Genomic DNA, 14,642 nt, shown 5'->3' with positions numbered 1-14,642 from the left:
CCATCCATCCAGCCGGGAAGAGCCCCGGCACCTGGGAGTGTCTGAGGATGTAGACATCAAGGGAGCTGCCTGGGTACCTTGCACAAACTTGCAGAATCTGCATCCTGTGATCACTATCTGCATGTTCATGGAGTGGAAGCCCTTCCTGTTGACAAAGGCACCGGGCTCACCTGCTGGCGCCTTGATAACCACATGTGTGCAGTTTGTAGCACCCTGGACACGGCGGAAGCCAACAATGGCCACAAAGCCTCTGGCTCACTGTGTCTGACTTGCCTGGTCCCAATGTTAGTGGATGAAGGTCAATGCCTGTCTGAACAGCGTGTCTGTAACCTGCTTGACACAAGTGTGGACAGCTGATTGGGAGACACCGCAAAGATCACCCACCGAGCCCTGGAAGGAGCCAGAGGCATAGAAGTTAAGGGCAGCTGTGACTTTCAGAGACATTGGCATGGGGTGTCCACTCACACAGTTAGCAGAGATCTCAGGCCCAATCATCTGACAGATATAGTTGACTGTCTTCCTTGAGAGATGGAGCCTCCTTCTGCACTGCACCTCAGACATATTGAGGTAGCTGCTTCTCTGCCTGTAAACCCTGGCAGCAGGATAGTGGCGTCCTCCACCTTGATCTACCACTTGGCCCTGCGCCCCTTGTGCCTGTGCCTCTCCTCCCAAAGGTGGCTCCCCTGGAGGCTGAATGTGCACTCCTGGCCTCCTCCCCCTTCTAGCTCTCCCATCTTCCTCAGAGGAGCTGCCTCCAGTGGACAGTTCAGCTCCCATTCCCAGGCTAAGGGAAGGCTTCCTGAAACCTGCAGGCCCAGAAAAGATTCCTCACTGCAGAGTGCTGAACTGAAGGTTAAGAGTCCAGAAAAAGCAGCTGGTATGCGTTTTGAAGTATTGTGGATCACACAGGCAAGTATCAATAACTTTGAAAAATAAATACTTGACAATGCACACTTGCGATCCCAGTGAGTCCTCTTATCCCGCCCGTGGATGAGGTTAATACAAATGTGTCCTACCCGCCTGCCCATCGCGCCCATGCGCTGACTCAAAGATTGCACGGGCGCCAAAAAATCGGCATCGAATGGGGAATCAAGTGGCCCATTAATTAATGGCGGGTGCGTGTCGGACATCATCGCGTGCCCGCCCGACGAGATATCGCGATGGCACGTAGTGACGTCAGGATGCTCGCCCGGTGTGACCGCGTGTCAGTTTACGTGTGGGGTCCACCCCCACACGCCAATGGGAAAATTCTTCCCCAGCAGGGCCGTGAAAACACTCCAACCCAACCCTCACCCCTGGCAACGCCAACTCCGCTCATCCCCCTCCACACCCCACTCCGGGCTCCGTTCATCCCCACCCCGCACCCCCAACTCCGCTCACCCCCCCTCCACACCCCACTCCGCTCATCCCCCTCTGCACCCCACCCAGGGCCCGCTCATTCCCCTCCACACCCCACTCCGGGCTCCGCTCACCCCCCCTCCACACCCCACTCCACCCATCCCCCTCTGCACCCCACCCAGGGCCCGCTCATCCCCCTCCACACCCCACTCCGGGCTCCGCTCATCCCCCTCCACACCCCCAACTCCGTTCATCCCCCTCCGCACCCCACCCAGGGTCCGCTCATCCCCCTCCACACCCCCAACTCCGCTCACCCCCCTCCGCACCCCACCCAGGCTCCGTTCATTCCCCTCCACACCCGCAACTCCGCTCATCCCCCTCCACACCCCACCCAGGCTCCGCTCACCCCCCTCCACACCCCCAACTCCGCTCACCCCCCTCCGCACCCCACCCAGGCTCCGCTCACCTCCCTCCACACCCCCAACTCCGCTCACCCCCCTCCGCACCCCACCCAGGGTTCGCTCACCCCCCTCCACACCCCTGACACTGCGCATCTGCCTCCACACCCCACCCCGCCCCCCCAACCCGGGCTCTGCTCACCCCCCTCCACACCCCACCCTGGGCTCCGCTCATTCCCCATCACACCCCTGACACTGCGCATCTGCCTCCACACCCCACACCCCCACCCCCCCCCACCATCCGGGCTCTGCTCATCCCCCTCCACAACCCCAACTCCGCTCATTATCACCTCTGTATCCCTTACTCTGCTCAGCTCCCTCCATACCGCCGGTTCTGCTCCCCGCCAACCAGCACCCCACCCCCCACCCCACCCACACATCCCTGGCTCTACTCACACCTCCCTCCTCTCTGCATCCTCGGCCCTGCTCAACCCTTCACCTCTCCACCCCCCAACTTTGATAAATCCCTTCCTTGGCACCCCCAGTTTTGCTCACCCACTCTCTCCACCCCCCCACCCCAAACACTGACTCTGGTCACCTTACATTCACGGTTCCTCAGCCCCATTGATGTCAGAGAAGAGCCAGGGATCTGGGGAGAGGGGGAGTATGGGGTGAGCACAGCTCGGGGTTTGGGGAGTTGGGGCGGTGAGCACAGCCAGGGAGATGGGGGAATTGGGAGGTTTGAGCACAGCTGGGAGGTGGGGGAGTGGGAGAGTTGAGGACAGCCAGGCAGGTGGGTGAGTGGGGGGTTGTGCAGTGGGTTTGAGCATAGCTAGGGAGGCGGGTGAGGTGGGGTGCGGTGAGCACAGCTGGAGAGGTGGGGGAATGGGGGGGGGAGGGTGAGCACAGCTGGGGAGGTGGGGGAGGGGGGGGAGGGAGGGCGAGCACAGCTGGGGAGGTGGGGGAATGGGGGGGAGGGAGGGCGAGCACAGCTGGGGAGGTGGAGGAGAGGGGGGAGGGAGGGCGAGCACAGCTGGGGAGGTGGAGGAGAGGGGGGAGGGAGGGCGAGCACAGCTGGGGAGATGGGGGAGAGTGGGGGAGGGAGGGCGAGCACAGCTGGGGAGGTGGGGGAGTTGAGGGCTGCCAGGCAAGTGGGAGAGTGGGGTGGGGGGGCAGGGCGGGATGAGCACAGCTGGGGGTGTGGGGAGACGGGGGAACAGGGGGTAATGGGGGTGTGGATGGAGGTGAACACTGTTCAGGTGAGGGGGGAGCTAGAATTAAAAGTTTAATAAAGAAACCATGAAAACACTGGCAAACACTTTAAAATACCTGTCATTGATCTAAAGGCAGACCTCATAGGGTGTGTCTTCAGCTTGTGATGTCAAAGGGGGCGTGGCTTTGCCTAAATTGTGTCTCATCATGAGCCCTCTCCATTGACCAGGCTGATGGACCCACACTACAGTCAGGAGAGCAAGTTCCTGCTGCAGACCACAAAAAAAGGTGACAACATATCTTTAAATGCAGCCAGCAGCGTAAGCCACAGCTTTGCTGCTGACAGGAAGATATGGGTCAAAATTTTCACTTACAGTGCTAAATATACAGTGAGAAGTTTGGGTGCAATAGGGAAAGACAAACTAAAAGCCTTGACTCATTTAACTTGTAGCTAAGGATATTTGCCAATGAATCATCTCAGCTCCAACAGTGTATCAATCGTGTATGGTGTTAACTGCAGTGGTCACACTTTATATACTGGTGACTTTAAAGAACAATTAGGGACAAAATTCTAACTTGCAGTGATCACCAAGATATTCATGGAATGACCATACAGGTGACGAGGTACACAGCCACAACAGAATGATGGCTTTATTGGTACATACACTTCTCCAGGAAGGTTGCATGTTAAAAATTTCCTTCCTCTGTGCTGAATTAACTATCCTGCAGTTACACCGTGGGCCAAGGAGGTAGGTTGGGGGAGGGGCAGGAGTGGTGGTGGCCCATGCGGCTGTAGGGGTGGAAGTCAGTTAGGATTCTTGCTCTTAACCGCTATCTAGTGGTTGTTGTCAGCTGTCCCTGGATTTGAAGATGATGTCTAGTCAGGGTTGCGAGTTTCTGCCATGTGTCTTCATGTGACTGACCAGGCCAGTTTTTGACCCACAGATCTTTGGCGCATGGGGCAGGACTTTACATGAGGCAATAAGATCCAGAGTGCAGGATTTGCTTCCTTTTCTTTCCTTCTCTGCCGCCACTCTCCTCAACATCAGGGTGTTGTGACTCAAAGCATGATGCAGCTTGATTGACAAGTTATCTCCATTCTGAAGACTGGTGACAAGCTCTTCCCAGTTATTAATGTCAATGATACCGCACTTCAAGGAAAGCTTCAGAGGATCTTTTAAGCGTTTTCTTTGCCCTCTCCTGGAACATTAGCCATTTGAGAGTTGAGAAAACAGGACCTGGCAGGGGAGATGGTTTTCAGGTATCTGAACACAGTGTCCAGGCAATTTTGACTTTGCAGGAGTTTTACCTGAACGCTCATGGAATGAGCTTCAAGAAGGACACTAGCATTTGTTCGACGGTCCTCCAAATGAATCTGGAGGATGCGGTGGAGACATTGCTAATGGTATTTCTCTAGCACTTTTATGTGTTGTTGATAGACAGCCCAGGTCTCACTGCAGCACAGGAGCCGTGGTGACAACAACTGCTATGTACACTAGGACTTTTGTTGACTTGCAGAGGTTTTTGTTATCAAACACTTGCTGCCATAGTTTGTAGAAGGCTGAGCTGGCACAGCTGATCCAGTGTTGGATCTCCTCGGTCAATTTGAGAGAGGTGGCTGCCAAGGTATGGTAAGTTCTCAACATATTCCAGAGTCTCTCCTTCAACATATATGGGAGGTGGAATATTTGGCTGACCAGGTGTGGGTTGATATATGAGTTTTGTTTTGGTAACATTCAAGGACAGGCTGAGTCTCATGTATGCAGAATTGAAGAAATTGAGAGAGACTTGCAAATCTGGTGCAGAGTGGGCAACAGCACTGCAGTCATCTGCAAAGTGTAGATAATGTACGTCTGTGGTGGTCAGTTTAGTTTTGACATGGGGGCGACTGTGGTTGAAGAGTTTTCCATCTAGGCAGTATTTAATACGGACACCAGAGGGTAGTTGATCTTTGATGAGGTCAACAGCTACTGTCAGGTAGATTGTAGATAGTATGGAGGCTATCACACAACCTTGCTTGACTCTGGTCCAAATTTTGAAGGTGTCTGTTTCAGATTTCCCACTCAAGACAACTACAGTTGTATCGTCATGAAGCAACTGCAGGATTATGAAGAAGTTTCTTGGACATCCAAATCTTTGGAATGCAATCCATAGCTCCTCGTGATTTACTGAGTCAAATGCTTCAGTCAGGCTGATGAATGCAATGAAGAGTTCCTGGTGCTGCTCTTGTTTGGCTCTCGACAAGAAAGAAAACTTTATCCAGCGGATGTTAGTAAATGTAGGATTAGTTTTAACTGTGATGCTCCTGTGTAGGCTGACACATAGAGAATGGTCACTCAATGAATACCAGAGCGCTCCCAGTACCTACAGAACCATACAACCCCCAGAAAAGAAAAACGTAATAGGAAGAAAATAGAAAGATATTCAGAAATATAGGCTTTAGCCTTCTTGTCATCATATAATTTAAGTACAAGCACCTCCTGTGCTATCCATTACTACAGTGTTTGGATTGAATTTATTTCATTTCAATTTATGTACAACTACAGCAATAAAGTTGAATTACCAACAGATTTGCAGTCACAAAACATCTACTGAAAGTACTTGGAATGACACCGCATTCTCCCAGTATATCTTCAACCCTGATGATGGAAATACCACAGAGAAAGCCCATGGGCTGGATTTTGCCATTAACGGGGATGTCCTGCCGCAGGAACTCAAAATGGAAAGTAACCCCACTTGGGTGGGTGGTGCAGAACTCACGGAGGTATATTCCCAGCGGTGGCCAATTAAGAGGCTGCCACTGGGGCCGCTGCCCAAGCAGTCTGCCCCCACACCTGCCAGACCAATCAGAGGCCGGCAACTCTGCAGCCTAAGCAGCATCACGGTTAGTGACCAGGTGCCTTTGAAGTTGGGTTGGGTTCCCACTGGGAGGTCAATAGATTTTACCCAGTAGTCACCCCATGGGGCAGTGGGTCATCCTGATGCGGCAAATTGCTCACAGAGTCGGAAAGTGGCCCTTAATTGGCCACTCAAGTGGCTCAATCGGCCTCATTCAGCCAGCATTCAAACTGCCAACTTTCCCACCACTGGCAATATTACATGACAGCGGGAAGACATTGGGCTCGCCTTCCCACACCCTCCTGCCAGCCCTCCTGCCCCCCAGCCTGCCCCCAAAGGGCCTAGAAAACTTTGGCCCATCACACAACAGTGACACAACCAATATTCTGCTTTTACTGGTCTCTGAGTTAGATGGATTGGAGTTAAATGTATTCTAACCTGATGTTGTGGTTCCAGCAGCAATGCTCAAAAGTCAGCGTAACTGGTGGTTTGCCAACATTACATTTTCTGGCAGGCCACATTTATCATTTTGTTGTTGTTGTCCTTTAATGCTGAATTAATTGCCTCTATCCTTCCCCACTTCTTTTTTAAAAAGTGCTATTCAGCAAATTAAGCAGCTCCTCAAAAACGTGGATTGGAATGGAACTTGAGCCATTGCCTTGAGAAATTGTTTCTTCTTTGGTTTGCAGAAGAGAACAACCAGGACAGTCATATGCTTCTGCCACGGCAACGATAAGCACAAGTATTTTGATATGCTGACACGGTCTGTTCGTGCAAGAAAAAGGAAGGGTTTGCGGAACATTTTTAATGAAGTTGGTATACCTCCTTGCTGAATTAAATGATCGTACCCTGTGTTACTCACTGCACTGATCACTGTTCTGTATATCCAGCATGCAGATAGCCAGAGACCTCTTTTTAATTAACATGTGCCAAAAGTCTCTTCAGTCTTCATTGCTTAGAAATAGCACTGTGTCTCTACTTGGGGGAAGATAAAAATATTGCTGGATATCCTGGTACTACAGCATGTTGGCTTTAAGATGTATATTTAACATATGCTGCTCACCTGTCCACCCCTGCCACAGAAGTCCCCCACCCGCACCCCCCAACAGAATGGGCTCCCTATCTCTGCCATTAGTCACAACACTTGTTCAAATCTTGTCCAAGTTGAAGGCTCCTCTCTTTGATAGCTGCAAGTACCATATGTGAGATGAGCTTAAAATTAGCCCCAGGTCAGACACTGGTGAATTTAGAAAATTTAGACTGGGAAAAGATTGCGCTCATGCATTAGATGATGTATAGTTTGGGGTTTGAGCAGAAGGTGTTTTACTTGGCACATGGCAACATTGTACTCGAACTGTCAGTGACTGATACTCTGGATACCCAACGTCAACTCGTGATGCCGAATTGATATTCCTTACCTCTACAATGCACAAATGAAAAAGAGTTGGTCTCTTAAAACTTAAAATTGCCGGTAATTGCACTTACTGTACTGACTTAGGATTAGAAATGTTGCAACTCAAAGGTACGAGGCAGTAGAGGGAACTGCAAATATTTATACAGCTCATTAAGAACTCCTGTCATACACGTTCAGCAGTAGTGTTAGAACACGGGGCAGGTGGTTCTAAAATGCCTGAGAACCTATATATTTTGATGCAGTCAAGTCCTGTACTTGCACAACAATCGAAAAGCAAAGGTTCAGCTCTGCCTGATTGCACTGTTTACCATAAGCAAAGACTTACCTTCATTGTTGTGCTGTTGTCAAATCGGAAAGATTTAGTTTGTCCATTCTCAAGGTAAACTTTCAATACATTCGGCATGAACAGGAGGGAATTGTCTTTGACAGTGTCCTGTGAATAGACAAGGCAGGCACATTACCGTCTAACCTTCTCAAGACTGCAGTGGCATTTCTGCAACATACATGATCACATTTTCTGCTCATTATCTCCAGTGAGTGCATTGAACTGTGAAACGCTCCTTACATTAGATCCCTTCCAGTTTAGAATATTCGTTCATCATAAATTTACAGAAAATAATTTGTGTAAGATCTATTCCTGGAAGAAACCAGACAGATTGAAACATTAAATAAGCATGAGTTGACCTCCTGTGCCACTGCTCAAAGTGGAAAAATAGAAATTGTACCTTTTTTTATCTCTTGGTTTCTCTCCTGCTCCAACTCTTGTTAGTGTCCTTCTATAAGACCATAAGATGTAGGAGCTACCTTTATCTGTTTTCTTGCTCTCTGTTTGACTCTCACTCACTTTTTTGCATTGTTGACTCTGATAGTACTTTGTTTGTCTGTTCCATTCCTTCTGTCTTGCCATTAGTAATCTGTACTGTCCTATGTCTGCTCTATCATCCATTTCCCACTGTGTCTTTATGCAACCTGTTTAAATTCCTTTCCTGATTTATTGAAAATGCACATTTTGTAGTATTTAAAGGTTAAGACATGCATCAAGATGAAAAAGAAAATGTACCTAGTTGTTGGTGGGGAGCAGGACTAGATAGGACATGCTATAATATATACATTCTAAAATGAAACAAAGACTGAGGCCCAAGACAGGATTTGAGCTGCGGTCTGGAGAAGGAAAGAGCTGGATGAGGTAAGGGAAGGAAAGGCTCTGAACGGGACTGATGGATCTAAAAGTAGGACCTTGTATCTAGGCCAGAAAGCCTTCAGATTAATGTTCCGATGGGGCCCTGGTCAGTTCTGCAAGATCCAGGAACAAAATGTACAAGGGTAGCAGAGAGACTCGAGTTGTCATCCTTGGCAGGAAGGGGGGCACTGAGGCATGGAACAGGAGACAGTGGCATGCAAAAGCTGGTTGAGACAGTTAGGCCTGAGGTTGTGAGCAAAACCCAAGATACCAGAACTGGAAAAAGCACAAGGCCTGAGGCTGTAGTTAAAGTGGGCTGGTGATTGTAGCAGACCCTGAAGCCAGGGAGGTTAAAACAATAATCCCTGAAACCTGAAGTTGGACTGTGGCAGAAGCTGAGGAGGAACTGAATAGGTACTTTGCGTCAGTCTTCACAGTGGAAGACACGAGTAACATCCCCAAAGTTCAAGAGATCGGGGGGCAGAGGTGAGTATGGTGGCCATTACCAAGGAGAAGGTGCTAGGAAAACTGAAAGATCTGAAGGTGGATAAATCACCTGGACCAGATGGATTACACCCCAGAGTTCTGGAGGAGATAGCTGAAGAGATAGTGGAGGCATTAGTGGCGATCTTTCAGGAATCACTGGAGTCAGGGAGGGTCCCAGAGGACTGGAAAATCGCTAATGTAACCCCCCTGTTTAAGAAGGGAGTGAGGCAAAAGACGGGAAATTACAGGCTGATTAGCCGGACCTCGGTCGTTGGTAAGATTTTAGAGTCCATTATTAAGGATGAGATTTCAGAATATTTGGAAGTGCATGGTAAAATCGGGCAAAGTCAGCATGGTTTCATCAAGGGGAGGTCATGCCTGACAAATCTGTTAGAATTCTTTGAGGAGGTAATGAGTAGGTTAGACAAAGGAGAGTCAATGGATGTTATCTACTTGGACTTCCAGAAGGCCTTTGACAAGGTGCCGCACAGGAGGCTGCTCAGTAAGATAAGAGCCCATGGTGTTAGAGACAAGGTACTAGCATGGATAGAAGATTGGCTGTCTGGCAGGAGGCAGAGAGTGGGGATAAGGGGGTCCTTCTCAGGATGGCAGCCGGTGACTAGGGGAGTTCCGCAGGGGTCAGTGTTGGGACCACAACTTTTCACTTTATACATTAATGATCTAGATGAAGGAACTGAGGGCATCCTGGCTAAGTTTGCAGATGATACAAAGATAGGTGGAGGGACAGGTAGTATTGAGGAGGCGGAGAGGCTGCAGAAGGATTTGGACAGGTTAGGAGAATGGGCAAAGAAGTGGCAGATGGAATACAACGTGGGGAAGTGTGAGGTAATGCACTTAGGAAGAATAGAGGCATAGACTATTTTCTAAATGGGGAGAGAATTCAGAAGTCTGGAGTGCAAAGGGACTTGGGAGTCCTAGTCCAGGATTCTCTTAATGTTAACTTGCAGGTTGAGTCGCTAGTTAGGAAGGCAAATGCAATGTTGGCATTTATTTCGCGTGGACTAGAATATAAAAGCAGGGATGTGCTGCTGAGACTTTATAAGGCTCTGGTCAGACCACATTTAGAATATTGTGAGCAATTTTGGGCCCTGTATCTCAGGAAGGATGTCCTGGCCCTGGAGAGGGTCCAGAGGAGGTTCACGAGAATGATCCCAGGAATGAAAGGCTTAACATATGAGGAACGTTTGAGGACTCTGGGTCTATACTCAATGGAGTTTAGAAGGATGAGGGGGGATCTGATTGAAACTTACAGAATACTGAAAGGCCTGGATAGAGTGGATGGGGGGAAGATGTTTCCATTAGCAGGAGGTACTGGGTCCCGAGGGCACAGCCTCAGAGTAAAGGGAAGACCTTTTAGAACAGAGATGAGGAGAAACTTCTTTAGTGGTGAATCTATGGAATTCATTGCCACAGAAGGTGGTGGAGGCCAGGTCATTGAGTGTATTTAAGACCAAGATAGATAGATTCTTGATTGGTAAGGGGATCAAAGGTTACGGGGAGAAGGCAGGAAAATGGGGTTGAGAAACTTATCAGCCATGATTAAATGGCAGAGCAGACTCAATGGGCCGAATGGCCTAATTTCTGCTCCTATGTCTAATGGTCTTATGGAAGCATTATTGATCCTTAGGCCAAAGCTGAAAATGAAACAGGAATGTTGGGTAGGAACTTTTGTAATGTTGACCTTTTTGATGTTTTGGGGTTGTGAGAGTGTAGTTGGTATCTGAGTCAGGGCTTAGCAGGGTATTCCTGTAGACTGGCAGAATGTTTTAAGAGGCTGCTAGTTAACATTAGCAGATGGCCTTCCAAACTCTATCTCATGGTCAACTTTAAGATGCAGCAGAAGCTTCAAAGCAGCTGAACTACCACTGCCAAGTAAAGCAAGGCTGTTGGTTTGATTGTAACCTATTCTTCTGGTTTGCAGGAGTTAGATTTTTATATAACAACAGAATCATAGAGTGTAAATGAGTAATTAGTCCCCTTAATGGCTGTTAAATCCATCCATTAATTTCCAATTGTTACAAAACTGTGACATAAAGGAATGTAATTGAGTATAATCTTAATAAATGTAACATATAAAATGGAATTGTATATTGGGATAAATTAACTTGGTGCTCCTAGTGTACAGCTTGGTGTCATGGAAATGTACAACTGGAATAAAGAGGTTAGTGTTTCAATACTGTTTCTCACCCATTTGGTTTAATGAGTTTAATGAATAGAAAAGTTTTGGGGCTGTGAACAGGACACATGACCCTCTGTGTTCAATATGCTCACAAAGCTCTGAACTGGGTGCAGTATATTGTAAAATTTACCCTATAATAAGGACATACTAAATGGGTCCCTCAGTTTTAACAGATAGGACAACACGATTTCAATATAAACATTTAAATTGTTGTGAGGATGACAAACATCTTTCTCTTTCAGTAAAATCTCACCATTGACTGATGAGCCTCTTTACTGCAGCTTTAGGATTTTTCTGCCCCTGACAGATTACATTCTCCTGATTGAACAAAAATGTATTTTAAGCTCAGCAAGTTTGCAAACAACTGCAGACTGCACAAACGGTTGACCACGTAACTACTGTGAAAACAGTGTTTCATGTGGAAGCTATCTATTGATTTATGCTGAAGAACATGCTTTACTGATTCATACTCTAATATGTAGCAAGGCTCTAGGGAGCTAAAGCCCCACACCAGCTTTGTCATAGTTCACTAACTGTCTCCAAATATGTTTAGTGATTATCAGAAGGATAGGCTGCTAGGGTGGGAAGTAGTAGAGTGGGAAGTGGCTCATGTGGAGCTTAAATGCTGACACAGATCAGTTGGGCTGAATGGCCTGTTTCTGTGCCGTAAATTCTATGTAATTCTAAGTAATAAAAATCTCTGAGGTAAGAAGGTGACAACATTTATTATATTCCTGGCAGCTCAGTATCAGCCTATGCTGGAACTAGATTCGGAGTTGGTGATGCAAAGAGAACAAATGACATGCTCGGCCACAAAGCTGTTCATCTCAATGGTAGGTGCTAATATCCCACAAGTCTATGAAATGCACCATATCGGCCTCATCTCCACTTACCGGGACCTGACCATTTATGATGACCTCCTCAGAGAAGCGAACTTTCACAGGGTTGGACTTCAACCTGGCCTTCTTCGCTGCACTCATAAAGGCAGACTTCGGAGACTGAAACAGGGATCAAGATTCAGGTGTTAGGATTTGCTAATGGTACCATTAATCTACTCGAGTGCTCAAAGGTATTTCAGTTCAACCACAAACTGTCTTACAGTCCTCCAGAGCGTTTTGATTACAACACAAAATGTAACAAGTTGCTCAGGTCTGATTTTATTCAGGGACTACCATCAATACAGAAATGTTCCATATCCTGTTTTGCCTTATAGATTGTATTTTAAATTCTAATTATCTTTTGTTGTTTCATCTTGTTTTTCTTACCTTCTGGTTATGCCTCCAGTGGGCCGATGGGTGACTCTTCCCAAAGCTTCTGCACCAAGTTGATAGCAATGCTGATTCCACCCCCTCACCACCACCTCCCCACCACACTTGCCCCATCTTCTGTTTTAAGAAAGCACATGACCTTAGCTCAGCATCACCTCACAACAAGGTGGCTAAGCTTAGCAGATCAGTGAGAGTTGACTGTAATTTGGACCAACCTGGCATCAAGTGGCAATGCTGCAATTCTGCCCAACTATGCTGCCCAATACCATAAATTCACTTAACATGAACATTTTTTTTTCTTTTTTTTCCATGGGATGTGGGCATCGCTGGCAAGATCAGTATTTGTTGCCCATCCCTAGTTGCCCCAAGAAGGTGGTGGTGAGCTGTACAAAATTCACACAATGCCAGTTCTGTCGGTTGTATGAAAAAAACTGAAGGTGTATTTTAAAATCCATTATGGAAATTAAGTATTGTAAAGGTAAAGGTTTTATCATTAATGGCTTCATAACAACATCCTAACTATTACCAATTTCTTGATGACAGTTAGCCTGCAATTTACTAAGTCCTTCTCTTGTCAGTTTTCTAATTTCAAATAAGGAGAGCTTTTCTCATTAAGATATTTTGGAAGCATTTTCATGTTATTGAATGAGGCTGAGATCCTCAAATATACACAATGTTTACTGAATGCAGTGATATCCATTCTACACTGTGTCCTTGTTTCAGTCACAAGTCAGCGTCTGCCAGCACTGGTCGGAAGTCACTGCAATTTGACAAGACCGAGCACTTGATGATCTCATCTAAAATAATCAAAGTTTCTGCGCAAATGAATTCCACCTCAAATACAACTTATTGTAAATAACCAAACTCAAGTAATAAGGAACCTTAAAAATATGTGTACATTATTGCAGTCTCAGTGATTTATTTTACAAACAATTTCAACTAATCTGTTTCACAACATTCTGAAGTGCACATGATCCAAAAATAAAATAATAATGAAATTAGCATCTTACTTGACTCTCTGATGAGCTTCTGATCTCATAACCTTTCCATCACCAAAACTGCCTACTTTTAAGTCTGTAACCTTGCCCATCTCTGCGCCTGTATCAGGACATCTATTGTGGCAGCCCTTAGCATGTCCTTGTTGCTTCCAGACTACTACAATGTTTTCCTAACCATGTTCTCATCCTACATAGATTTATCACTCTAAAGCCTATATTCTAATCCAAACCTTGTCCTGCTCACCCATCATACCTGTGCTTACAGACCTACATTAGCTCCCAAGCTGGCAACACGTTGACTTTAAAATTCTCATCTTTGTGTTCAAATCCTTCCATGGCCTTGCTGCTCCCTCTCCTTGTAACCCCCTCCAGCGCCCCACCCGCAAATGTTCACAGACCCCTGGCGCTCCTCCAATTCTGGCCTATATTTGCTCCACCATTGGTCGCTGTGCTGTCAGCTGCCTAGGCTCTAAGCTCTGAAATTCTCTTTCTAAACCACTCCAACTCTCTACCTCTCTCTCCTCATTAACGTCGTTCCTTAAAACCTACCACTTTGACCAAGCTTTTCGTCATCTGTGCCAATATCTCTTTACATGACTCGTTGTCAAATTTTGTGATAATGCTCCTGTGAAGTACCTTGGGATGTTTAATGATGTTAAATGCACTGAGAGTTGTTGCTAGATTCCTTACTCCACAGAACGTTTGCTAATGTGCTTCCAAAAGTTTCCTTGGCTTTGTTAGTGCCTATTTCTTATTTTTAGACTCTGCAGTTTCAATCAATTGACCCATTACAACAATCAGCAGTTCGGGTCACTAATGTCCAAATCAACCATCATCTAACTGTAGTGCCCTGACCAACTGAAGGCAATTCAACTCAGCACAGACCAGGGCTCAAGGCACTGGCCTTCTTATATCTATGGTTTAGTACCATACCAGGTGGTGCATTTACCCAAGAAGTAATTAGGTGAGCCCAAAGCATTCACTTCTTTTGACTTTTAGTGGCAAGCAAACTGCCAAAATAGCAGACACGCTATATGCTTTCTTCAATAAAATTAACAGTCATTTTAAATTATGGTTGGGAAAGACATGTGTTTTAAAAAAGAATGTATTAATCGCATCCAAAAATACCATTACCAGCGGGTTTTTTTAAACATAACTTTGATTTTCTTTCCTTGGCTTTAATTGAGAAAACATTGGTGGGATACCTTCTCTTGTATTCATCTAAATGCTATTTTCTAAATCATGAATTCTTATTACGTACACTATGGGATACTAACGTTGAAATACTGAATTTTCTGGTCTAAAATTCC

The 14,642-nt window shown here is 46.6% G+C and overlaps 1 protein-coding gene across 8 annotated transcripts in view; it reads right to left on the bottom strand.

Annotated features, from left to right (window-relative positions):
• LOC144691639 (FERM and PDZ domain-containing protein 4-like) overlaps nucleotides 1–14,642 on the bottom strand; it is a 646,062-nt gene that overhangs the window by 44,874 nt on the left and 586,546 nt on the right. For all 8 annotated transcript variants that reach the window (XM_078559934.1, XM_078559941.1, XM_078559939.1 and 5 more), the window contains exons 6-7: nucleotides 11,960–12,064; nucleotides 7,526–7,633 (exon numbers count right to left, since the gene is read on the bottom strand). In XM_078559934.1, the coding sequence (XP_078416060.1) occupies nucleotides 7,526–7,633; nucleotides 11,960–12,064 (213 nt within the window). The remainder of the gene's footprint in view (nucleotides 1–7,525; nucleotides 7,634–11,959; nucleotides 12,065–14,642) is intronic.

The sequence above is a fragment of the Cetorhinus maximus genome, chromosome 16 (genome assembly GCF_964194155.1).
Source record: "Cetorhinus maximus chromosome 16, sCetMax3.hap1.1, whole genome shotgun sequence".
Taxonomy (NCBI): Eukaryota; Metazoa; Chordata; class Chondrichthyes; order Lamniformes; family Cetorhinidae; genus Cetorhinus; species Cetorhinus maximus.
The sequence above is the reverse complement of the archived record's forward strand: the minus strand, read 5'-3'. Positions and strand labels throughout refer to the sequence as shown.